The sequence below is a fragment of the Grampus griseus genome, assembly GCF_964374135.1.
Source record: "Grampus griseus genome assembly, chromosome: 16".
Lineage (NCBI taxonomy): Eukaryota > Metazoa > Chordata > Mammalia > Artiodactyla > Delphinidae > Grampus > Grampus griseus.
The window spans coordinates 12,594,926-12,621,404 of NC_139010.1; the positions used below are offsets into that span (position 1 = coordinate 12,594,926).

At 38.7% G+C, this 26,479-nt stretch overlaps 1 protein-coding gene and 1 long non-coding RNA gene across 5 annotated transcripts in view; one reads left to right on the plus strand and one right to left on the minus strand.

Moving 5' to 3' along the window:
• LOC309834389 overlaps nt 1-26,479 on the minus strand; it is a 77,484-nt gene that overhangs the window by 7,298 nt on the left and 43,707 nt on the right. For both annotated transcript variants that reach the window (XR_014297859.1, XR_014297860.1), the window contains exon 4: nt 5,745-5,778. This is a non-coding gene — a long non-coding RNA (uncharacterized lncRNA). The remainder of the gene's footprint in view (nt 1-5,744; nt 5,779-26,479) is intronic.
• ZNF25 (zinc finger protein 25) lies at nt 1,448-21,462 on the plus strand. Of its 3 annotated transcripts, none has more exons than XM_082673105.1 (7): nt 1,448-1,582; nt 3,653-3,753; nt 3,861-3,974; nt 14,919-15,045; nt 15,343-15,438; nt 17,469-17,532; nt 18,027-21,462. In XM_082673105.1, the coding sequence occupies exons 3-7, from the start codon at nt 3,960-3,962 to the stop codon at nt 19,108-19,110; spliced, it is 1,386 nt and encodes a 461-aa protein (XP_082529231.1). In that variant the 5' UTR covers nt 1,448-1,582; nt 3,653-3,753; nt 3,861-3,959; the 3' UTR covers nt 19,111-21,462. The 3 variants fall into 3 exon arrangements, with proteins under 3 accessions (XP_082529231.1, XP_082529232.1, XP_082529230.1); XM_082673106.1 differs by having other exon boundaries at nt 3,679-3,753; XM_082673104.1 differs by lacking the exon at nt 3,653-3,753.

Sequence of the window (26,479 nt, forward strand, 5' to 3'; positions counted from 1 at the left end):
AAGTTTTATAGTTTCCTGTAAGAGTAAATACAAATATTTAAAAATTGAATTTTCCCTGGTTCAAAAAGGGGAAAAGATTTTCCTCCCCTCTTTTCTTAGAGCATTTCCTTGAGAAAACTTGTAACTGAAATCCTTTTTTCTGTCCCTTTGAGATGCATGCAAATGTTTTTAAAAAGTAAATAAACCTCTTGTTAGTTTTACAACCCAGGATTATCTTTGTTAAAGGCCTTGGAGCTATGTCTTTGAAATGTAAATAAACATCAAGGAAGATAGCACCCCATCTCCCTGTGTCTGTGGTAAACTCCTAGGCTTTTGGCTACAAGTTGTAGCTACTTGCTTGTCATAGAGATGCAAGAAGCTTTACTTTTCATTTGGATAAAGGCAATTAACTAATAGAAATGGCCACCCCAATTACCGTGTGAACTTAGGATGAACAGTGTGTAGTAAATGGTGTTGTCAAGTTCTCTTAGTACATAGAAAGGGTTGTATCTGCCTGGCTACATAAAAGTGTGATATTTCTGTCTGCAAACTCATTAGCAGATTGCCTGGAATGCGCATTGCAGTCTAGCTTAATGCTTAGTTCATTAATAAAATAATTAATAATAAATAATTTTTTCTTTCTCCATTTCTGGAGAGGATTTTCTGGGTTGGCAAGAGACTATTTTTAATCATTCCCCCAACACCTCCCACCCAGGATATTGGTGTGTGTGTGTGTGTGTGTGTGTGTGTGTGTGTATACAGCTATGCACACATGTGCACACATTATTCAGATATGTATATATATTTTCTCTATATGGATTCCACGTTTTTTAAGTTAATTTTATTATAAAAATTTAGTATTTTTGTAATTACTTTGAGAGGAAACATTTCTATTGTTGGCCCAGAGTAAACTGATGTCATAAAGTTAGATCAGAAAATCAGCATACATTCAGTATATATTCCTTAGTGAAGTGATAGTCAAAATATACCATTAGCGTAAAATTTGAGTGAAAATCTTAGAAGAGTGTGCACCTAACATTAAGCGAGGTTTTTTCCTTTTGTAAAGTGGGATGTGTGCGACTCGTCTTCTGTTTTAGCTTATTCATGTTTTCATCACGTTTCATGTGTCATTTCCATAATTCTGAAAGCTAATACTCCTAAAATAAAGTCAGCTGTTACAGGGTGTTATTCTTTGAATGTACTACTGTACTTAGTTCCGAGTACTACCTTTCGATTACTATCGATATTCATCGCACTACCTCAAGGTAGCTTCCTGCTTTCAAGCGGGTGGCCAGCTCTAATCCGTTACCGCTGCGAGTGAGGAAAGGACCGGGCCAGCAGAAAACACTCGGACCGCGGGAAGAAGCCGACCCTCGTGACGTCATCCGAAGTGGAGGCGCCGGGAGGCTCCCGGGACGCGCAGTGCCTGCGTGGGGCGCGGGAGTGTTCCGCGCATGAGCAATTCCACCTCCCCTCAGCAGCCGCCATTCTCCGTCTCGCTCCCCGGCGGGGAGAGGACTCAGGCGCCTCCAGTCCGCTCGGCGCCGCGGAGGGCGGGGCCTGGAACCTGCGCGGGCCGGGAGCTGAGGCCGAGCCCCTGCAGGTGTGTCGGAGGCTTCGGTGCGGGCGCTAGGCCGGGGGCGGGGGGAAGCCGGTCTCCACGGCCGCGCCGAGTCGGAGACCCTGGCAGCCGCCGCCCCCCACCCCCACTCTGAGCGCCGGACTGGCCTCCGAGGAGGACTGGGGAAGAGGCCAGGCAGGGGGCCTGGCGGGGAGGCTGGCTGTCCGCAGTGCGGTTCCTCCCCAGAAGCCTTGTTTCTCGACCTGCGTGAAAGGGGCGGCTAGAGGAAGCCTGGGGCGCCGGGCTTATAGCGGGACGTACGCGCGCGAGAACAGCCGTTTGTGACGTGGATGCCAAACCCGTCACGTCGGCGCTGGCGCGTGGGCGGCGCAGGCTGTTGGAGACGTGGGTTGTAAAGCCTGAGGGGCCCGGGCTTAAGGCCAGCGCCCGCCGGTAAATGGGCAGGTTAATCTGGGTACGACTCGGATACTCATCTGTAAAATTATAATAGCCTTTAGGGTCGTTTTTTGTATTGAATAGGGTAGTGTATATAAAGTACGTTAAGGATTCAATAAAGGTGAGCTGCTTTTCTCATTAAAAGGTATGCTGTTCTTTTCATTATTGGCTCATTTAATCATCTTAATCATCATAACCATCCTTTGAATCCGTATTTACCACCTCCATTTTAATAAATACAAGTACCGAAGGTTCAGAGAGATAACTGGCTTAGCCATCATTAGCAGGGATTTGTTTTACTCTGTATCTCATGCTGTTTTCCACCCTAAAATCCACAGGCTTGGGTTGTATTTAATCCAGTGATTGTCCCTGAGCACCACCAGAGTAGAGTGTAGTGGACCTAATCGTACAATGTAGTATTCTATTTTCAAAAATTCTTGAGGCTTCCTTAAAACTCCTGTGTAAAAGGTTAATTAAGGCCCTTCCTGCATTCTCTAACCTGTCTCGATACCCAGACGACTGTTACACATGTGAATTTAAACCATAGTTGAAACCCTGAATTTTAAGTTTTACTGGAGAAGCTGAGAATCCTATCCAGGCCAGAGGGGAAATGGGACAGACTTTTTTAAAGATGAAAACAGCGATTTCATCCATGCTCCATATTATGAAGGTGATATCATAATGCCTCTTATTGGATGGTGTATCTAGGCTTTAGTAAGTAGGCATCACGTAAGCACCAGGGAAGTGGTTTCTTCTGCATATGAGAAGGACCTCGGCATTTGGCACCTTTTGCTCCCCATGTGAAGTGCCTATTTTGGGATTATGGTGCCAAATTGTTATTTTAGAAGTTATATTTGTGTTAGTGTCAACAGTTTAGATGGCCATGTCAGAATTCATCAAGGCCTAATTACATTTTACTCTAGGCCCCAGCCCAGGGTTGGAGGGGCCAGTGAATTCTGGGGTTCTGTTGGATTTGTGGTACTGAATGAAGACTTATAGAATCAGAATAGTACATGATTGTTTAAAATTACCTAATTCCTTCTCATGTTAAAGATAATAGCATAAGTGGGAAGCAGCTACATAGCACAGGGAGATCAGCTCGATGCTTTGTGACCACCTAGAGGGGTGGGATAGGGAGGGTGGGAGGGAGATACAAGAGGGAAGAGATATGGACATATATGTATATGTATAGCTGATTCACTTTGTTGTACAACAGAAACTAACACACCATTGTAAAGCAATTATACTCCAATAAATATGTTAAAAAAAGATAATAACATAGAAACTAAGATAGTCACTAGGTTTGTTAATAGCAGAGCTTAGCATAGAACTGAAGCCTCCCTGTCACTGTACCATATTTTAGTCAAAATAGGGTTTTTGGAGAAGTGATTCTGGAGAAACTGAAATTTAGAGAGATGAAACATCTTATTTTCGAGAGCTCTGAAGACTTTCTAACCTTGTGGGGTTTATAGTATCAATAGGAAAAATTGTTATGACATGTAACTTAAAAGATTTTCCATATCAATAGATGTTTCTCGTCAACATCATCTGTGATGTCAGCATAGGGTTCCATACTTTGGATATATATTATATACCTTGCTTAACTAATCTGCTATTATTGGACATTTAAGTTTTATATTCTTTTGTGTTATTTAGTAATGGACATATAATTTTCAAAACAGCCAATAGGAAAGAAATGTTTAGATTCAAAAATGTCCCAGATTCATCAAGATTATATGAGAGTCACCAGTGGACAGGTGGGTACTCCTTTCTCATGGTCCTTCCTATTCCTTCTCATGTCTCAAAGAGACATTTTCCCAGAGGTTTATCTTTTACTAAAATGTTGTATGTAAATTTCTCACAGGTGATTCCTGACTGCAAGATAAGGTCTCTTATGACTTCTGTCTTCCAACTTTCCCTGTTCTGACTTCATAGTTTCTATACTTTCCAATAGCAGCAGAAAATGAACAAGTTCCGGGTGAGTCATTTATTTACCTCTTAACTTTATTTCACTCTGTGTGTGTGTGTTTTCAGTGAATTTTATGAAAGAGAGCCCATATATTAAATTAGAAAAGTGGAAATCATTAAAAATCACCTTCAGGGAAAATACTGTTTGAATACAACAGCAGTTCCAAGGTGTAGTCTGGGAGCCCCAAGACCCTTTCCGAGGGTTTGTGAAGTCAAAACATAATACCAGGATGCAAATTGCCTTTTACACTGACGACATTAGCACTGATGGTGTAAAAGCAATAGATTGCTGCCTATCTGGCATACATCAGGATGATGACACCAATGACATTGTCTTCCTCTGCAGTAGTAAAAAAACTGCCACCTTTACTTAAGGATATCTTTGATGAAACAGTAAAAGTTAGTAATGTTATTAAATCTTGACCCTTGAGTACACATCTTTTTAATATTCAGTGGGATGAAATGGCAAGTTCACCTAAAGTACTTTTGCGGCATCCTGAAGTATGATGGTTGGTTGTCTTGAGGAAAAGCACTTGTGTGATTGATTTGTGAGCTCACCTAGCCACTTTTTTTCATGGAATATCATTTTTATGTGAAAGAGCAACTGGCAGACAAACTACGGTATTCACATGGTATTCAAACATTTTCTCAACAGTGAGTGATGTGAGCCTGTCATTTCAAGGAAAATAACTTAGTATTTGTTGCTAATATTGAAAGTTGAGCTTTCAAGTGAAAATTAGAATGTTGGAAAACTTGTGAAGTTGACAAGCTGATACTTAAAGACTTTTCTGATGAGATTGGTAAGGATATTAACAAATGTGATTCTTTAATATTAAATAATAAAATGTGTCAACACTTGAGTAATATTTCTTATGTATCTGCTCAGAGGCAAACTCAAGCAGTTTAAGAGGACAGAGTGTTAGAAGTGAGGAACAGGGAATAAGTTGGTTAGGGAATGCCACTCTAAAAGGTAATATTTGAGGAATATCTTGAATTAAATGAGAGACAGCCAGGTAGAAATCTGGAGGAAGAGCATACTACATAGAAGGAATAGCAAATGCATACACCCTGAGGCATGTTCCAGAAACAGTATTTAGGATACTGAAACTAGAGAGAAGTGAACTTGGGGGAGAACAGTAAGAGGTAAGATCTAAGAGGTAGAAGGGAGTAGAATGTATATGACTTTGTAGGCTGTAGAAGACATGAATTTTGATTTTATTGGTTCATTAAATATTTAAAAAATCATACTTTATGCAAGTAATGTACATAATGTATATGTATAATTTAGGGAATACTGATTAAGTAACACCACTGTATCCCATATCTGGCTTAAGCAATGAAAATTACTAGTACTTTTGAAGCGCCTGTATGCCCTTCCTTAATCTCATCCCACCATTACCCAGAGAAAAGGAATCCTGAATTCTGTGGTAACCATTTCTTTGCTTTTTAAACTTAATTTTTAAAAACAAAATAGCATATTTAGCAATTAATTAAATGCCCAGCCCTTTGGTAAGCCCTTGACGTAGTTTATCTTACATAATTCTCACAGCCAACTTTTGAAGTGTTGTTATTATTACTATAACATAAATTTTCAGTGTGGACATTATTATTAATTAGAGATCATAGCCTTTAGGCCTGGTGGTGGAAAGAAAGAGACTCTAGAAAAATTTAACCTATTCTGTGGTTCTGCTTTGGTCAGTCTTGAACACATTTATACCTTATATATGAAAATTTCCTTATCCGGCATTTGTTCAGGTGTGGCACATGATGTTTTTCTTACCTTATGCTCTGTAATTAACTGCTGAGTGGTCAGTCTGGAACAAAAGAAATAACTAGTGAGCCTTTTTGTTTTTTGAAGTAGTTTTAAGTACAGTCATCACTACCTACTCCTGGAAAAATTTATTTTGTGCAGATAATTGGATTTTTTAAGGCATTTTGGCCAGATTAGAAAGTCTTTTTTATTCCTTCTTGCATCTCTCAAGTTCTGCTGCCATCAATTTCTGCTGTTTGAAAACATCCTTTATAGTTATTTTTTTTATTCTGCTTGCTTGTTGTTTTAGTGAGGGTCTGCTGGTGGAAAATTCTCAGTTTTCTTTATATGAAATATCCACGAAGAGCTTTTTCATTGTGTATAGAAATACTGGTTGACAGTTCTTACCTTTTAAAACACTGAAAAGCATTCATTGTCTTCTACTACTGGTACTATTGAAAATTCACCTGTTAACTTGTCACACCTTTGAAATAAATTTGTGTTTTGGGCTAGCTGCTTTTTAAGATATCTTTTATCCTAGTATGTTTATATCTATATTTCTTTTTATCCTAATTAGATTTACTGTACTTCCCTTGGGTTGAATATTTGAGTATTTTGTGTATTACACTGTATCTCCTTTATTGACTTTGAAGCTTTATTTTTGTGTGTTATTTTGCTTATTGCTGAATCTGGAGATTACAACATGCACCATTAAAATAATGGTGTCTTCAAATACTGTATTCATGAACAGTGTAATAAACTTTTATCAGTATAATTCTCTTACAGCCTCCTCACCCTGTGGTCCTTGTCTTATATCTCACTTATACATATATTTTAACCCCCAATACTTGTTATTTTTGCTTTAAACAGTATTCACCTTTTAAAGAAACGTGTGTGTGTGTGTGTGTGTGTGTAAATAAAACTCTTTTGTGTTTATGTACGTATCTGCTTTGGGAGCTCTTTATTCCTTCCTACAGGTCTGGGGTTCTCTCTGATATCCTTTCCCTTCAGCCTAAGCAACTCATTTTATTATTTCATGTATTATTTCAGCACTGATGGTGACAAATTTACTTGGCTGGTCTTTCTGAAAATCTCCATTTCACCTTGGTTTTTGAAGGACATTTTGCCGGATATAGAACTTTATCGAGAGTTTTCTTTGTATCTGCATTTTTAGGATGTCTTTGTCTTCTGGCTTCTGTTGTTTCTGATGAGAAGCTAGTCTTCATCTTACTGTTATCCACCTGAATATAATGTGTTCTTTTCCTCTGTGCTTAAGATTTTCATTTTATCTTTAGTTTTCAATAGTTAGACCATGATGCACACAGGCATGATTTGTTTTGCATTTATCCCTTTTGAAGGATGACGAAGATTTGTGGGTTGTTGCCTTTTTTTTTTTTAACATCTTCATTGGAGTATAATTGCTTTACAATGGTGTGTTAATTTCTGTTGTATAACAAAGTGAATCAGCTATACATAAACATATATCTCCATATCTCTTCCCTCTTGCTTGTCCCTCCCTCCCACCCTCCCTATCCCACCCCTCTAGGTGGTAACAAAGCACCAAGCTGATCTCCCTGTGCTATGCGGCTGCTTCCCACTAGCTATCTATTTTATGTTTGGTAGTGTATATATGTCCATGCCACTCTCTCACTTTGTCCCAGCTTACCCTTCCCCCTCCCCGTATCCTCAAGTCCATTCTCTAGTTGGTCTGCATCTTTATTCCCGTCTTGCTCCTAGGTTCTTCTGACCATTTTTTTCTTTTCTTTTTTTTTAGATTCCATATATATGCGTTAGCATACGGTATTTTTTTTTTCTGACTTACTTCAGTCTGTATGAGAGTCTCTAGGTCCATCCACCTCACTACAAATAACTCAGTTTCGTTCCTTTTTATGGCTGAGTAATATTCCATTGTATATATGTGCCACATCTTCTTTATCCATTCATCTGTTGATGGACACTTAGGTTGCTTCCATGTCCTGGCTGTTGGAAACAGAGCTGCAGTGAACATTTTGGTACATGACTCCTTTTGAATTACGGTTTTCTCAGGGTATATGCCCAGTAGGTTGTTGCCTTTTATCATTTTTTAAAATTCTTGGAACTCACTCTTCAGATAGTTTCTTTGCATCATTCTCTTTTTCTTTCTAAAATCCCAATTACACAGTGTTGAAATATGTACATATTGTCCTAAATGTTCAGATGCTCTGTTCAGTTTGGGTTGTTTTTTTTGTGTGTGTCCTTTAGTTTGGATATTTCTGTTGAGCTGACTGTTTTCAAGTTCATGGCATCCTTCTTTTGCTCTGTCAGTTCTCTTCACTCATAAGTCTGTAGAATCCACTTCTGATATTGTATCATTCAGTTCTAAAAATTTCTGTTTTTTCTTTTGTTTTTCTTTCTCTGCTAAGATTTCGCATAATTTCATTTATATTCTCAATTTTTTTCACTAGGTCATTTAGTTTTATTTATTTAGTTTTAGGGTAATTACTTTAAAATCCTTATCTGCTAATCCCAACATCTAGGTTAATCTGTAGGTCTGTTTCAATAGGCTCCTTTCTTCAGTATGAATCAAAATTTTCTACTTCTTTGCATGTCTCCTATTTCTTTATTATTGCTAGACATTATATATAAAAGTACAGTAGGGATTGAAGTAAATAATACCTCCAGAAAAAGTCACGTCCCTTCCTTTGTCTGCTCGCTAAGTCAGATATGTAGCTGAGATGGCCCTGGGCTTTAGCGAGGTACTGTTCACCACCAAGCTTCACATGATTGAGGGCAGTAGCAAGGCTTTCCCTTCAGGGGGCTTGGGTTGTGAACACCACCAGAGCTCCACTGATGTGCTTTTAGCTTAGCCACCAGCTTTTCTTTTGGATGACCGAGGAGTTGCTGCCCTGTAGAGCTTTAAGCACCAGAGACATCTCTTCCTGCCCTGGTGCTCTGCTCCCAGCCTTTGGAGGGTTGTGGCCATGCACTCAGTAAAGGCCTGTGGGGGGAAAATGGTGAGTGTTTGTATTTCAGAGCATCCATATAAATTATGGAGCTTTCCTTTGGTTCCAGAAACTGCTTCCCCAACTTAAAATAAACTGACCACTTTGAGACATTTGATAGGAAGTAAAAAAGTTCTACAGAGGGGGCTTCCCTGGTGGCGCAGTGGTTGAGAGTCCGCCTGCCGATGCAGGGGACAAGGGTTCGTGCCCCGGTCCGGGAGGATCCCATATGCTGCGGAGTGGCTAGGCCCATGAGCCATGGCCGCTGATCCTGTGCGTGCAGAGCCTGTGCGTGCAGAGCCTGTGCTCCGCAACAGGAGAGGCCACAGCAGTGAGAGACCCACATACCACCGCCACAACAACAACAAAAAAGTTCTACAAATACTAAGCTTATGTTTGGGGACCTCTTGAATATGAAACTCCCACTCAGTCACCAGGTAGTATCAAAAGGCAAGTTGGTGTTGACTTGCTTTGTGACCAGGGGTCTTAGGGATGCTAATACATCACACAAGACCATAAGCAAACATTAAAAGTTTGTTAAAAGTTGAACCAGTTTCCTCTCTTCCCTACTTGCCCCCAAGAATGAAATAAGTTGTGGTTTTCTGTTGTCTTTTGAAATATTTGTCTCTTCTGAATTTTATCTTTTGTTCACCTTTGGATTCTCAGATCTCTGATTTTAGAAAACACTAGGTTAGAGGCTTGTTCTCGTTAAGGTTAAGATCAACTTCTCCTTTGCTTCTCAGAATTTGTTTCTATTCAGAATTTCTTTCTTTATGCTTATTTTAGAGATGCTGGCTCTGAGCTGCTTTCTGCTCTACATTTTTGCCCTGGCTATGAAATTGGAAAATGCCCTGAAAATGCTAACCAGAGGTATAAGACTCATCATAATTAATTTCACTTTTTTCTTGGATCTTTACCTCTCAAATTCTAGTGCTTAAGTTAATATTTGATGCTTTTGTATAGCTATTTTTAGTGTTTTGTTGTTTTCTTTTATTTATTTTTCTTTTTTAAAATTAAAGTATAGTTGACTTATTTTTAATTGTAGTAAAATACACATAACAAAATTTACCATCATAACCAATTTTAAATGTATAGCTCTGTGGCATTAAGTACATTCACATTGTTGTGCAACCATTACCACCATCCATCTCCAGAACTCTTTTCATCATCCTACACTGAAACTCCGCACAAATTAAACACTAACTCCCCACTCCCCCCATACGTTGGGAACCACCATTCTACTCATTTGTTCCAGCACTAGTTTTTTGAAAAGACTATCCTTAATCCACTGAGTTTCTTTTGAACCTTTGTCAAAATTATATGTGTGGTTCTATTACTAGATACTGTTTTTGTTCCAATGATCTGTGTGTTTATCCTTTTGCTAGTAACACAATTAATATAGCTTTGTAATAAGTCTTGAAATCAGGTAGTGGATTTGCTGATATTTTGTTGAGGATTTTTGTACTTATAACCATGAAAGATATTGGTTGGTAGTCACTATGGTGGTAAATGTTTAATCAGATTTTGGGGACTGGGAGAGAAATCTGGTTTGTACTGTTTACCAATTTCTATGGTATAAATACCCCTGCCAGGGCTAATTTCAAGCTACAAAATGATGTTAATCAATTGCCCAAAATTTGACAATCAGCACTCTTTATCTGGTACAAACAGGTGCAAGCCACCACTGTAGTTTTCTTTTCTGATAATCCTTTTGTTAGGTTTGGGTATCAGGGTAACGTCGGCTTCATAAAATGAGTTGAGAACGGTTCTCTCCTCTTTGTTTTATGGAAGAGATTGCATATAATTGGTATTGTTTCTGCCTTAAATGTTTGGTGCAATTCACCACTGAAATGTTTGGTGGAATTCACCGAGACCTGAAGATTTCTTTGTTAGAAGGTTTTGTTGGTTTAAATGAAGTGAAATTCACATAATATTGACCATTTTAAAACGTACAGTTAGGTGACGTTTAGCACATCCACAATGTTGTGGGACCACTACAACATGATAGTTCCAAAACATTTTTGCCATCCCCAAAGAAAACCCCATTCCCATTAAGCAGTCATTACCTAGTCCCTCTCCCTTTAGCCTCTGTCAATTACCAATCTATTTTCCGTCTCTGTGCATTTACTTATTCTGGATATTTCATATAAGTGGAATCATATAATATGTACCTTTTCTATTTGGCTTCTTTCACTTAGCATAATGTTTTCCAAGTTCATTCACCCTATACCATGTATCAATACTTCATTTTTATGACAAAATAATATTCCATTGTATGTTTATACCACAATTGTTTATCTGTTCATCCACTGATGGGCATTTAGGTGGTTTTCACTTTTTGGCTGTTGTGAATAGTGCCGCTATGAACTTTTGTGTACAAGTATGCTGGGTTGTATGGTATTTGTATGTTTAACTTGCTGAGCAACTGCCAAACTTTTCCACAGCAGCTGTACCATTTTACATTCCCACAAGCAATATATAAGGGTTACAGTTTCTCCACAACCTCTCCATCACCTGTTATTTTCTGTTGTTTTTTTTTTTAAAAAAAAACACCCATCATAGTAAATATGAAGTGGTATAATTGTGGTTTTGATTTGAATTTCCCCTAAGGACTAATGATGCTGAGCATCTTTTCATGTGCTCATTTGTATAACTTAAAGAAATGTCTGTTCAATTTCTTTGCCCATTTTCTGGCTGGGCTATCTTTTCTGTTATTGAATTGCAAGTATATTTTATATATTCTGGATAATAACACCTTTATCAGATACGCGATTTGCAAATATTATATTACATTCTGTGAGTTGTCGTTTTCCTATTTTGGTAATATCCTATGATGCATACAAGTTATATATATATATATATATATATATATATATATATATATATATATATATATATATATATATATATATATATATATATATATATAATTTCCTTGGCTGCCACGCCACATGGCATGTGGGATCTTAGGTCCCTGACCAGGGATCAAACCTGCGCCCCTTGCATTGGAAGCGTGGATTCTTTACCGCTGGACCGCCAGGGAAGTCCCCATAAAAATTTTAAAGTTTGATAAAGTCAGCTTATTTTTCTTTTACTGCTTGTACTTTTGGTGTCATATCTAGAATCCATTGCCAAATTCAAGGTAAGGAAATTTATTCCTATGTTTTCTTCTGAGTTTTATAGTTTTAGCTCTTAATATTTAGGTCAGTGATCTATTTCGAGTTAATTTTTTTTTATATGGGGTGAAGTAGAGGTCAGGTTTCGTTCTTACGCATGTGGACATTTGGTTGTCGCAGTGCCATTTGTTGAAGAAACTATTCTTTCTCCATTGAATGGTCTTGTCTTCCGTGTTGAAAATCAGGTGGCCATAGATGTATGGTTTTATTTCTAGACTCTCATTTCTATCCCATTGCACAATATGTCTATCTTTATGCCAATCACACTGTTTTGATACTGTAGCTTTATAGTAAGATTTGAAATAAGTGTGAGTCCTCCAACTTTGTTTCTTTCCCAATTTTGTTTTGGCTATTAGGGACTTCTTGCAATTCCATATGAATTTGCAGATTGGCTTTTCCATTTCTGTGCAGAAGTCATTGGGATTTTATTAGGGATTGGACTGAACTTGTAGATTCCTTGGAGTAGTACTGTCACTTGAACTATATTAAATCTTATAGTCTATGAACATAGAATGTCATTTCTTTTATTTAGGTCTTCTTTAATACTTGAGCAATGTTTTGCAGTTTTCAGTGTATAAGTCTTACACCTCCTTGAGTAAATGTATCCCTAGGTATTTTATTCTTTTTGGTGCTACATTAAATGGAATTGTCTTAATTTCTCTTTTGGATTTTCATTACTGGTATATAGAAACACAACCAATTTTTGTGGGTTGATCTTATAATTCTGCAACATGCCGACTTTGTTTATGAGCTCTATTAGTTTTCGTTTTTGTGGATTCTTTGGGATATTCTATATGTAGATTAATCTGCAAATAGAGATAGTTTTTTTTTTTTTTTCCTTTCCAGTTTGGGTGCCTTTATATCCTTTTCTTGTAAAACTGCTCTGGCTAGAACTTCCAGTACAGTGTGGATTAGAAGTGGCAGAAGCAGGCATCCTTGACTTGTTCCTGGTCATAAGGAGAAAGTTTTCAGTCTTTCACTACTGAGTATGCTATTACCTGGGGTAGAGGTGGATTAAAAATGTTGTTTATCATTTTGAGGAATTTCCTTCTATTTCTAGTTTACTGAGTGTTTTTATCATGAAAGAGTGTTGAAGTTTGTCAAACACTTTTTGTGCGTCAATTAAAATGATCTTCTACTTTTTCCCCTTTGCTCTATTACTGTAATTGATTGACTTTTGTATGTTGAACCACTCTTGCATTCCTGGGATAAATCACACAAGGTCATGGTATAGATTATAATCTATTTTTTTTTATTTTGTTGGATTTGATTTACTAGTAATATGTTAAAGGTTTTCGTCTTTATATTCATAAAAGATATTTTAACTCTTTATAGGGTAGAATGCTTATCTCCACTTCATTTAATTCTTTTTCTGAGGTTTTGTCTTGTTCTTTTGTTTGGAACATATTCCTCTGTCTCCTCATTTTGCCTAATCCTCTGTTTTTATTTCCATGCATTTGGTAGGTTGGTTACATTTCTCAATCTTAGAGAAGTAATCGTATGTAGGAGATGTCCTCTGAGGCCCAGCAGTATATTCCCCTCTGATCACCAGAGCTATAAGCTCTACTGGTTCCCTATATGTGGGCTACATGAATCCTTCCTTGTTGTGGGGCCGACTATTGTGGGCACACTGGTAGGCAGGGCTGACCCTCAGCCCTTTTGGATGCCAGGCCCTGCCTCATCCAGTGGCTCCTGGCCCACTGTTGGGAGGGGCTGGGTCCCTGCCTGGCTAGCTGCACGGCCTGTGGGGTGCCTGGAATGGGACCCAACGTGGCTGGCTGCATGGCCTGAAGTGTCCTGGGATTGGTGATGACCCATTGGTGGGCATGGAAGCCTCCAGCACTAATAGGCTAGAGGGAGGACTCCAGAATGGTCCCTATTAGCACCAGTGTCCTCATGGTAGAACAAGCTCCCAAAATGGCTGCTGCCAGTGTCTATGTCTCCAGGGGGAGTTCCAGTTGCCTCCTCCCTCTCCAGGAGGCTCTCCAAGGTCAGCAAGTGGGTCTGAGGTAGGCTCCTTTCAAATTACTCCCTCTGCACTGTGACTTGGAACGTGTCAGATTTTTGCATGCACCCTTTAAGAGTGGAGTCTCTGTTTTCTACAGTCCTCTGGCTCTCAAGCCGCACTGGCCTTCAAAGCCAGACGTTCTGGGGGTTCGTCTTCCTGGTGCAGAACCCCCCAGGCAGGGGAGCCCAATGTGGGGCTCGGACCCCTTACTCCTTGGGGACAACCTCTACAATTTTGGTTATCCTCTTATCTGTGGGTCATCTACATGGGCGTGTGGGTCTTGACTATACTGTCTCTCTTCTCCTCCTACCCATGTCACTGTGGTTCCTTCTTTGTATCTTTAGTTGTGGGGAATATTTTCTGCTACTCTTCAGATAATTTTCAGAGATCGTTGCTCTGTGAATAGTTGTAATTTCAGTGTGCCTGTGGGAGGAGCTCAGCTCAGAGTCTTCCTTCTCCACCATCTTGGCCATCCTTTGTGACCATCTTTCATCTTGTACATACTTCTGTCATAGCAACTGCTATGCATATTGCATTTAAGAATTTAATCTTTGCCTCCCTGTCAGCATGTAAGCTCCTTGATGACAAGAACAGTTGCTTTCGGGGCTTCCCTGGTGGCGTGGTGGTTGGGAGTCTGCCTGCCGACGCAGGGGACACGGGTTCGTGCCCCAGTCCGGGAAGATCCCACATGCCGCAGAGCAGCTGGGCCCGTGAACCATGGCCGCTGAGCCTGCGTGTCCAGAGCCTGTGCTCCGCAACGGGAGAGGCCACAACGGTGAGAGGCCCACGTACCACAAAAAAAAAAAAAAAAAAAAAAGTTGCTTTCATTCATCTCTGTATCTCTGGCAGAGTTCCAGGCATGGAGTGATATCTGAGTAAATATATACTGAACAAATATTTTATATATGTATAAAGCAGGGTGGCAGTATATCTAACTCTCCAGAATAAATACTATAGTTAGCACATTAACAGTTCACATGTCTTTTAGATGGTACTGTATTTTGATCGCTTCAGTTTTAACTGAAATACGTTGTTTCAGGGACCAGTAACATTCAAGGATGTTACTGTGGAATTCACCCAGGAGGAGTGGCAGTTGCTGGATGCTGCTCAGAGGACCCTGTATAGGGAAGTGATGCAGGAGAACTATCGTCACCTCATCTCAGTGGGTGAGGAAATCTTCCCCATCTGTAATCCCAGTAGTTTGCATTTCCTTTCTCAGTTACTGGAATTTGTTAAGTCCCCTATAGGGTTGAATATTAGCTTTGTTTTAGGGGTCAAAGTTGATGAATCCATTTTGGGTACCAGAAAAATATGTGTGTCCCCATGCACTCCACTGATACAATCTAAATTTGCCAAGCCTATGTGGAACCTTCCTTGTTCTGCTCCTAAACTGCACTTCTTTATCCTTCAGAGTTGTGTATTCCAAGCAATTTGTATTGTTTTCTTTATCTTTCTGTTAATAGGTTATTGTGTGAATAAGCCAAATGCAGTCTTCAAGTTGAAGCAAGGAAAAGAGCCATGGATATTAGAAGTAGAATTTCCACGTCAAAAGTACCCTGGTAAGTTAGAAATTATAACCTGTGAGGAGGTTGGTGCCTTTGACTTTTGAAATTTTTTTTTTCAGGAATCTCTTTTTTAAATGCCCTGTACTTTTGGAAATGATTGAGGATACTTGATCTGCATATGTAAGCAACATAAATCACAATTCCAGTTTTCGTTCTCCATCTAAATTCCCTCTTTTGCTTGACATTTTTAAAATAGATTTACTTCTCTTCCCTATATACTAACTTTGACTTAAACTTTCATTTTGTCTTTTTTCTAGAATTCCCAGTTACTCCTTGCCATTAAAGTATGCAACTATAATCTTAAAATCTGTCTTATAAATTTTGTCAAATGCCATTTTCCTCCTTTCATTAACAACAAAATGCCTTAGTTTTTTCAGCACCCATTTTAATTTCCTATTCTCTCTTTAAACTCTGAAATCAGTTTACAAATCATTATGCCTTTCATCGGTTATATTATTTTGGAGTTGATACAAAATACACCTAATTTTCTGTCAAGAACTAGTCTGGCGCTTTATTGCCTACTGCATCTTATTATTTATTTATGTATTTACTTTTGGCTGTGTTGGGTCTTGGTTGCTGCACGTGGGCTTTCTCTAGTTGCGGCGAGCGGGGGCTACTCTTGGTTGCAGTGCACAGGCTTCTCATTGTGGTGGCTTCTCTTGTTGCGGAGCACAGGCTTCTAGGTGTGCAGGCTTCAGTAGTTGTGGTTCACGGGCTCTAGAGCGCAGGCTTGGTAGTTGTGGTGCACAGGCTTAGTTGCTCCGTGGCATGTGGGATCTTCCCAGACCAGGGCTCGAACCTGTGTTCCCTGCATTGGCAGGCGGATTCTTAACCACTGGGCCACCAGGGAAGCCCTGATTCTTATTTTTCCTTGTGGCCCCAAAACACATGCTAATTTTCATTTCATCTGCTCTCTTAAATGTCTTTCATATGTAAGATCTTATTTCATGAGTATCCAAGTTAACCTTGCACATGTCCTTATCAAACAACTTTTTTTATGTTTTCCCCACAAATGCCATGAAATTCTAACCCCAAGCTTCTGCTCATAATCTTTCACTTTCTTTCAAGCATTTAAAGATGAATAAATATGAAGGTCCATAAAGATTTAGAACAATGTTGAATAATTACTCTTTAAAGATCAGGTAGCAAATTGAAGCAGATATGTGGGAGCTAAGATGTGAAAGCAGAATAAAACTAGTGTTGAGTCATAGGTAACTCTCTTTTGGAGATGCAGTATTTGGTGGTCAGCATTGAAAATCTCTGGTGCTACAACTGGGAATTCATTCTGTTATAAGGATGGCTTGCACTCTGCTTTTCTTTAATCTTTCCTTTTGGATGTATGTGTTTCTGGGTCTTCTGAACCAGCAAAAATTAAGCCAACTAGACAGAGCGGAATTTTCCTCTAAACATTAGGAAATGGATGTTTTGAGAAAGTCACTTTAGTGTTGACATCGAGATTGTTGTATTATGGGTAAAGAGAAATAAAGTGGAAGTTTATAGTCTACTGATTACTAGGAATCCTAACACAGTAAACTAGGTTTGAGTGGGTAAAGACCTATACTTTAGCTCCTTCATCCAGTTTAATCTTTCCTCTGATATTTCCAGTGAACACAGTTGTCTACTAATTTTTATTTTCACCCTACTTACTATTCATTGTCCTTAATGGACTCACAGCATTCTCTGTGTCTCACATTCCTGTTCAGCAGCACTTTGAATGTCCTTTGTTCTCTGCTCCCTATTCTTTGTTTTTTTTTTTTGTTTTTTTTTTTTGGCTTAACCTTCTCCAGGTTTTTAAGATCATATTTGTAGTGTCAAAGATACTTGGGTTTATAACCAGGTCCCTTCCCCTCTGCTATAGCGGTTTTTAGTGTTATTTATGTTTCTTCTAAACCACTGAGATAGAGGAAGTTTGCACTTGAGAGTTCCTTCATTTGAGGATATTGGCCTGAAGCCTAAGAATCCACCCTATGACCATAATAATGTGTTAAGATTTATACGGTATTAAATTTTGGATTCCTTTGTAGAAGACCTATGGAATACTCATGACCAAGGAGCAAGATACCAGGAAAGCCAAGCTAAAAATTCAAGGCAAGTTCAAGAATTCAATTTTGAGATTAGAAGCTTCGTAAGAAAGGGTTTTGATGGGGGTACTAGAAGTGAGAGAGCACTAGTTAATAATAAATGTGAAAAAACTAACACTGGAGAAAATTCCAAAGAACATAATCCAAATGGGAAAGCCTTGTTTCATAATAGAGACCTTGTTTATAATTCAAGATCAGGAGATTACAACTTTGCAACAGTCTTTTGATTCTTCTTACTTACACGATAAGGGAGGCTTTATTACACAAAGTGGAGTTCAGGCAGTTAAGAGACCTATAATGCAAGTGAAATTCCTTCTACCAAATGTTAAGCCATAATGTATTTCAACATAGAATATTCACAATGGAGAAGCCCTATGAATCTAATGAATATTGGAAAAATCTCTAGAAATTGGTTCTCAGAGTTACTTGGAAAATATACACAGCAGACCAAAAAAAAAAAAAAATCCGTATACATTAATGAATCTGGAAATTTCTCTTTAGGAATGGAGAACTCACAAAACATCAGAAAACTCATACCAATGAGAAATCCTATAAATGCAATGAATGTGGAAAGTCCTTCTGCCAGAAGTCTGTCCTCATAATACATGAGCATACTCATTCAAAGGACAAACCCAGTGAATGCGGGAAATCTGTCTCTCGGAATGGAGACCTCACAAGACAACAGAAAACTCCTACCAGAGAGAAGACCTATGAATGTAAAGAATGTAAGAAAACTTTCTACCACCTGTCATCTCTCAGTAGACATTTGAGAACTCATGCAGGAGAGAAACCCTATGAATGTAATCAGTGTGAGAAATCCTTCTACCAGAAGCCACACCTCATGGAACATCAGAAAACACACACAGGAGAGAAACCCTATGAATGTACTGAATGTGGGAAGTTCTTCTACGTTAAGGCATACCTCATGGTACATCAGAAAACACACACAGGGGAGAAACCATATGAATGTAAGGAATGTAGGAAATCCTTTTCCCAGAAATCACACCTCACAGTACATCAGAGAACACATACAGGGGAGAAACCCTATAAATGTAAGGAATGTGGGAAATTCTTCTCTAGAAATTCACACCTCAAAACTCATCAGAGAACTCACACGGGAGAGAAACCCTATGAATGTAGGGAATGTGGGAAATGCTTCTACCAGAAGTCAGCCCTAACAGTACATCAGCGAACTCACACAGGGGAGAAACCCTTTGAATGTAATAAATGTGGAAAAAACTTTTACTATAAATCAGACCTCACTAAACATCAGAGAAAACACACAGGGGAGAAGCCCTATGAATGTAATGAATGTGGTAAATCTTTCTCTGTGAATTCAGTCCTCAGATTACATCAAAGGACTCACACAGGAGAAAAACCCTATGAATGTAAAGAATGTGGGAAATCCTTCTCTCAGAAATCACACTTTGTCATACATCAGAGAAAACACACAGGAGAGAAACCCTATGAATGTCAGGAGTGTAAGGAAACTTTTTTCCAGAAATCAAAACTCACTGCACATCAGAAGACACACACAAAGGGAAAAGCTTATAAAGAGTATAAATTGGGAAGTTCTTCTGTCTGAATTTATCCTTCAGAATAATCAGATAATTAACATGAGACAAAAACCTTATGAAATATCAGTATGGGAAAATTTCAGCCACAGTCTTTCATCATGGAGAGGAAGTCTGTAAATATTTTAGGGAGAAATTTTTATCATATTTCAGACTTTTACTAAGTATCAGACAACTTAGATGGTAGAAACACTACAAATTGTAAAACATGAGGGAAACCTCTCTTTCAGAAGTCATACTTTATTGTACAGCATAGAAACCATATGAGAGAAATCCTGTAAGTAAGTGAATGTAAGGAAATTTCTGTCAGGGTAGCCATCATTTAGACATCCAAAAGCTCACATGAGTGAGATTCCTATCAGTATCCTGACCATTCAGAAATCTTTTTATATCAGTTGGACTTAGAATACTGTAAAAGAGGATAATCACAAAGACTGAAACACATATGGAAGGCTTTATCAAGAAATGATGTTTTGGTGAATGTCAGATCAGTGATAAAGTATAGAACCTTTATAAGTATTTAAATATATGAAAGCTTTTTAACAAAAATTCCAAGAGAATCTGTACCTAGGGTAACACTTTTACTAGAAGCCATGTTGCAGAAATCTGATTACAAAGTTGTTGTTTTTCTTTTAAAGAAACCTGCAAATATCTAGATATATGGAGCTTCTTAAAAAGCACAAATAAATTGAATAACCAGGTGACATCATTAAACACATGTGAAGAGTCCTGTAGTATGTAGGACTTATGTGTGAATGTCAGTGTGCTACAGAATACAGATTGTGGATGTTTGATGTGCATGTGGACCCATCCATAACTGTACATAGAGAAATATGTAGCCTTATTTAGTTCAGTAACTTTTTTTTTTTTGCGGTACACGGGCCTCTCACTGCTCTTGCCTCTCCTGTTGCGGAGCACAAGGCTCTGGACGTGCAGGCACCGCGGCCATGGCTCACATGCCTAGCCGCTCCGCAGCATGTGGGATCTTCCCGGACCGGGGCACGAACCCGTGTCCCCTGCATCGGCAGGCGGACTCTCAACCACTGCGCCACCAGGGAAGCCCTTAGTTCAGTAACTTTTATGTATATGAAGATATTAAGTCTCAGCAGTGACTCTTGTTAATAAGAATGTGTATTTAAGTGTAATACTCTTAAAATTATAATGTATCTTTTCCTCCTATTTCTGAATGGATTTGGATTTTACTGAACTAATCTTTCAGAAAGAAGCTAAAAATGTTTTTGTAAATTTTTCAACTCATGGTCAGCCAAATTTTACATTAGGGATACATTTATTTATAGGAAAAACCTAAGTTCATTTTAAAAAACAGCTGAAAACACCCTACACAATAAAAAAAAATGCTATGTAAAGAAACGTCTGTCTTAGTGTTGTTTTAGCAGATTGCAGAGCTCTCTGAATTTGTATTTTGTATTAGAGTCCTAAGCATTCTTCACTACCTTTTTCTTCCTGGTAGAAGCAACGTGATATAGAGGTTAAGAGTGTGGACTCTGGACTCCTACTGCCCAGGCTCAGTTTCCAGCATGAAGCATGCACTTAACCTCTCTGTGCCTCAGTTTCCTTTTCTATAAAAAAAAGTGAAAATGTGTTAGGATTGTTGTGAGGTGTAAAAAGTTAATATTTTTAAAGCACTTAGAATAGTGTCTGAGACACAGGAAGAGCTATATGTTAGATACTATCATCGTTATAATTTGTATTTCTTGAAGTATTTTGCAAAATAAATAAAAGGTTGACTACCAGCATTCATCCCTCATTTCATTGCTGTAGTGCCTTGGTTTGGTTTGGTTGTACATTTTTCCACAAGTGATTCAGATCTGGCCCACCGCCTGCAACCTAAGAATGGTTTTACATTTCTGAATGGTAGAAAAATTAAAGAATATCTTGTGACATGTGAAAATTATATGATATTCAAACTTAAGTGTCTATAAATACAAATTTTATTACAACACTAATACAAAAACAAAGCAAAAAAACATTTGTACCTGTTTTGCCTGTGGCTGCCTTCACATTACAGTAGCAGAGGTGAGTGTTATGCCTCACATGCCTAAGATGAGCCTAAGATAGTTACCATCTGGTGCTTTACAAATTTAAGTTTTCTTAGAGCTGAAAACATCACAGCCAATGTAAAGGTATACTTTTATATACGGTATGTTTCAGAAATGATGCATATAGCAATCTGTGGGTAGGTGGGGGTTTTTCCAATATATTATGTGCATTATATTTATATGTTACAAGACTAAGCATTAGAATTTATTTTCAAATGTGTTTTACCTGCTGGACTGTTGTAACATCAAAGCAAATTTCCTGATGGAATGTAGCAGTAAATTATGAAATAAACATTGTCTAAATTAAATTAATTGATCCCTACTCACAGTATTCCTGTATTTTCTTCCATGTCAGTGGCCAGTTTTCCCTGTATCATTTAAAAATATATATTTATTTATTTTGGCTGAGCCAAAATAAGCCAGGTCTTAGTTGTGGCATGCGGACTTCTTAGTTGTGGCACACAGGCTTCTTAGTCGCAGCATGCAGACTCTTAGTTGTGGCATGCGGGATCTAGTTCCCTGACCAGGGATCGAACCTGGGCCCCCTGCATTGGGAGTGCAGAGTCTTACCTACTGGACCACCAGGGAAGTCCCCCTGTATCATTTTTTAATTTTCTCACTATCTCATAATAAAGTACATCTTTATGTCATACTTAACTAATGCAACCCAATAACAAAAGCAAAATAGAATACCCAACTCCACCAGCTACATTACTAGTAAAATTATTTTATTGCCCACGCTTCATAGAATTGTTAAATGCTGCTCCAATCTAAATTCTGCCATCTTGGACCAATGCAGCCTGTGGTGGGGGCCTTGGAGGGCAGGGGACCCAGCCTGGGAGACCAGCAGGCTTCCTGGGCCTGAGTGGGCAGAGCAAATGCCTTTTGCTGCTGCTCTCCTGCTCCTCTGGTCCTGGAGGGCCCCTCCTGCCTGCCTCTCCTGTTCTCCCCCGGCCTCCTTCCTATGCCCCCAGGATCAACACGGCCCGGAGGGGGCCTCTGGGGGCACAGGACCTGGCCTGAGAGCAGGGCAGACTTCCCTGGCCGGCTGGGCAGGAGAAATGATCAGTGTGCTCCCCACTGATCTGAGCCCCAGAGGGTCCCTCCAGGTGTGGGAACCCCTCCCCCTTCTCAGCCACCCCTCAGGGGTGCCAGTCCTGTCAGGCCTCCACTTCTCCACATCCCCCAGTCCCCACACATCCTACTGGTTCACTTGGGGTTCCTCACATCTCCTTGGGCATTGAGGTCCCCTACCAGCATCTGGCAGGCACTGGTGGTGTGGGGAGACATTAACTCTGAGTCCTCCCATACCGCCATCTTGACTCTGCCTTGGGGGCATAAGAAGGAAGCCAGGACGAGAACAGGAGACACAGGCGGGTGGGGCCTTCCAGGACTGGAGTGGGAGAAGGAGCGGAGGATGTCTGCCCCGCACACTTGGGCCCAGGAAGCCTGCTGGACTCCGAGGCAGGGTCCCCCACCCTCTGAGAGCAGGGGCACGCCTGGGCTCCTTCTGTTCCGCTGAGCTTAAACCCCACCCCCACACACACCCCAGGGCCTTTTCTAGCTCTGTGTCTCCTAAGCATAAACCCTGCCCACCACCCAAACACCACCTCTGATTAGGCCAGGCCCTCCACAGCCAAGGCCTTTTCCACCTTTTTGTTGTTGTTGTTCTCCTCTCTTTTACTATTGTGGTTTTACCTTCCAGTTGTTGTTTCATCTATATTTCTATTTTTATATTCTAATATATCTGTTAGTTTCCCAGTCTAATTTTATATTTTACTCTTTGTTACTGTTCTTTTTTTTTTTTTTTTTGGCCGCCCCATGTGGCTTGCAGGACCTTGGTTCACAAGCTTGTGGTCGGGCCAAGCTGCTGCAGTGGGAGCTCCAAGTCCAAACCACTGGACAAATAGAGAACCTCAGACTCCAGGGGATATTTGCTGGAGTGACGTCTCCTGGAGGTCCTCATCTCAGCACCAAGACCCAGCTTTACCCAACAGCCTACAAACTCTGTTGGAAGCCTCAGGTCAAAGAACCAGTAAGACAGGAACACAATCCCACACACCAAAAAAAAAAAAAAAAAAAAAAAAGACATGGCAAAAAAAAAATGTTACAGATGAAGAAGCAAGGTAAAAACCTGCAACACCAAATAAATAAAGAGGAACTGGGCAATCGACCTGAAAAAGAATTCAGAGTAATGATACTAAAGATGATCCAGAATTTTGGAAATAGAATGGAGGCACAGATTGAGAAAATACAAAAAATGTTTAACAAAGATCTAGAAGAACTAAAAAACAACAAACAGAGATGAACAACACAATAACTGAAATGAAAAATACAACAGAAGGAATCAATAACAGTAACTGAAGCAGAAGAATGAACAAGTGAGCTGGAAGACAAAATGGTGGAAATAACTGCTGAGGAGCAGAATAAAAAAAAAAAAGAATGAAAAGAATTGAAGACAATCTCAGAGACCTCTGGGACAACACTATACACACCAACATTTGAATTATAGGGGTCCCAGAAGAAGAAGAAAAAAGAAAGGGTCTGAGAAAATATTTGAAGAGATTATAGTGGAAAACTTCCCTAACATGGGAAAGGAAATAGTCACCCAAGTCCAGGAAGTGCAGAGAGTCCCATACAGGATAAACCCTAGAAGAAACACACCAAGACACATATTAACCAAACTAACCAATATTAAATTCAAAGAAAAAATATTAAAAGAAGCAAGGGAAAAACAAAAAATAACATAAAAAGGAATCCCCATAAGGTTATCAGCTGATTTTTCAGCAGAAACTCTGCAGGTCAGAAGGGAGTGGCAGGATAAACTTAAAGTGATGAAAGAGAAAAACGTACAACCAAGATTACTCTACCCAGCAAGCATCTCATTCAGATTTGACAGAGAAATGAAAAGCTTTCAGACAAGCAAAAGCTAAGAGAATTCAGCCCCACCAAACCAGCTTTACAACAAATGCTAAAGAAACTTCTCTCGGTGGGAAACACAAGAGAAGAAAAAGATCCACAAAAACAAACCCAGAACAATTAAGAAAATGGTAATAGGAACATACATATTGATAATAACCTTGAGTGTAACTGGATTAAATGTCCCAACCAAAAGACACAGGCTGGCTGAATGGATACAAAAACAAGACCCATATATATGCTGTCTACAAGAGATCCACTTCAGATCTAGGGACACATACAGAATGAAAGTGGAGGGATGGAAAAAGATATTCCATGCAAATGGAAATCAAAAGAAAGCTGGAGTAGCAATACTCATATTAGACAAAATAGAATTTAAAATAAAGACTGTTACAAGAGATAAGGAAGGACACTGCATAATGATCAAGGGATCAATCCAAGAAGAAGATATAACAATTATAAATGTTTATGCACCCAACACAGGAGCACCTTAATAAATAAGGCAAATGCTAACAACCATGAAAGGGGAAATCGACAGTAACACAATAATAGTAGGGGACTTTAACACCCCACTTACCCAATGGACAGGTCATCCAAATAGAAAATAAATAAGGAAACACAAGGATTAAATAACACAATAAACCACATAGATTTAATTGATATTTATAGAACATTCCACCCGAAAGTGGCAGAATACACTTTCTTCGCAAGTGCACACTGAACATTCTCCAGGATAGATCACATCTTGGTCACAAATCAAGCCTTGGAAAATTTAAGAAAATTGAAATCGTATCAAGCATCTTTTCTGACCACAATGCTATGAAATTGGAAATCAATTACAGGAAAAAACTGTAAAACACACAAATACATGGAGGCTAAACAGTGTGCTACTAAATAACCAAGAGATCACTGAAGAAATCAAAGAAGAAATAAAAAAATACATAAAAACAAATAACAAAAACACGATAACCCAAAACCTATGGGATGCAGCAAAAGCAGTTCTAAGAGGGAAGTCTATAGCAACTCAATCTCACCTCAAGAAACGAAAATCTCAAATAAACAATCTAACCTTACACCTAAAGCAACTAGAGAAAGAAGAACAAAGAAAACCCAAAGTCAGTAGAAGGAAAGAAATCATAAAGATCAGAGCAGAAATAAATGAAAGAGAAATGAAGAAAACAATAGCAAAGTTCAATAAAACTAAAAGCTGGTTCTTTGAGAAGATAAACAAAATTGACAAACCCTTAGCCAGACTCATCAAGAAAAAAAGGGAGAGGACACAAATCAACAAAATCAGAAATGAAAAAGGAGAAATCACAACTGACACTGCAGAAATACAAAGGATTATAAGAGACTACTACAAACAACTATATGCCAACAAAATGGACAACCACGAAGAAATGGACAAATTCTTCAGTTTGATCTAGGTCATCTAGATTGTTGTCATGCAACTGCTCATACTATTCTTGTATAATCCTTTCATTTCTGTAAAATCATTAGTAATATCCCCACTTTCATTTCTGATATTAGTAATATGAATTCTTTTTTAAAAGTCAATCTAGCTAAATAAAGATCTGCCAATTTTGTTGATCTTTTCAAAGAAATTTTTTACATTTTGTCTTGTTTTTCTATTTTATTTATCTCAGCTGTAACCTTTATTGTATCCATCTGATCTATGAATGTGAGATGTTTTTCCCAGGTACTTAAAGGTCATTTCAAAGTTTCTTTCAACAATGTTTTGCATTTTTCAGATTATAAGTTTTGCAGTTCTTTTGTCAAATTTACTCCTAAGTATTTTATTCTTTTTGATGCTATGTAAATAGAATGACTTCTTAAATTTCATTTCTGAGTTGTTATTTGCAAATGTGTAAAAATACAATTGAGTTTTTGTATACTGATGTATCCTGCAAACTTGCTGAACTGGTTTATTAGTTCTAATTGTTTTTTAGTGAATTAAGATTTTCTATACATTAGATCATGTCACCTGTGAATACAGATAATTTTACTTTAATTTTCTATTGGTGTGTTTGTAGAACGTTTTCCATACTTTTGTTTTCACTCATTCTATATCACTATGTTTTATATCTATTGTAAATAAAATGTAGATACTATTTTTAAATGGGGTCTGTCAAATTCTGTACTCTAGTCAATTTACAATTACTGTAATTAATATTGATATATTTAAAATTCCATCTACTCTGTACCTTCTATTAATTTTACCTCTCCTATCCATTCCCTTCCTTTTTCTCTTTTTTATGAATTCTTTTATTTTTTCCCAATTTTACATTTAACCCTCAATGTGGTTAGTCCACAATTCTGCTTTGTTGGGTTCTACTGGATCAGTCCATAGTTCCACTTTAAGAACTGCTGGTTTTGTTGGTGTACACCTAAGGCCTTCTCT

Excerpts from the sequence above, each read along its gene's own strand:
- ZNF25 (XM_082673105.1), top strand. Across the intron at positions 15,046-15,342 it reads TCGTCACCTCATCTCAGTGG|GTTATTGTGTGAATAAGCCA; the intron begins GTGAGGAAATCT and ends TTCTGTTAATAG. Across the intron at positions 17,533-18,026 it reads AGCCAAGCTAAAAATTCAAG|GAATGGAGAACTCACAAAAC; the intron begins GCAAGTTCAAGA and ends ATTTCTCTTTAG.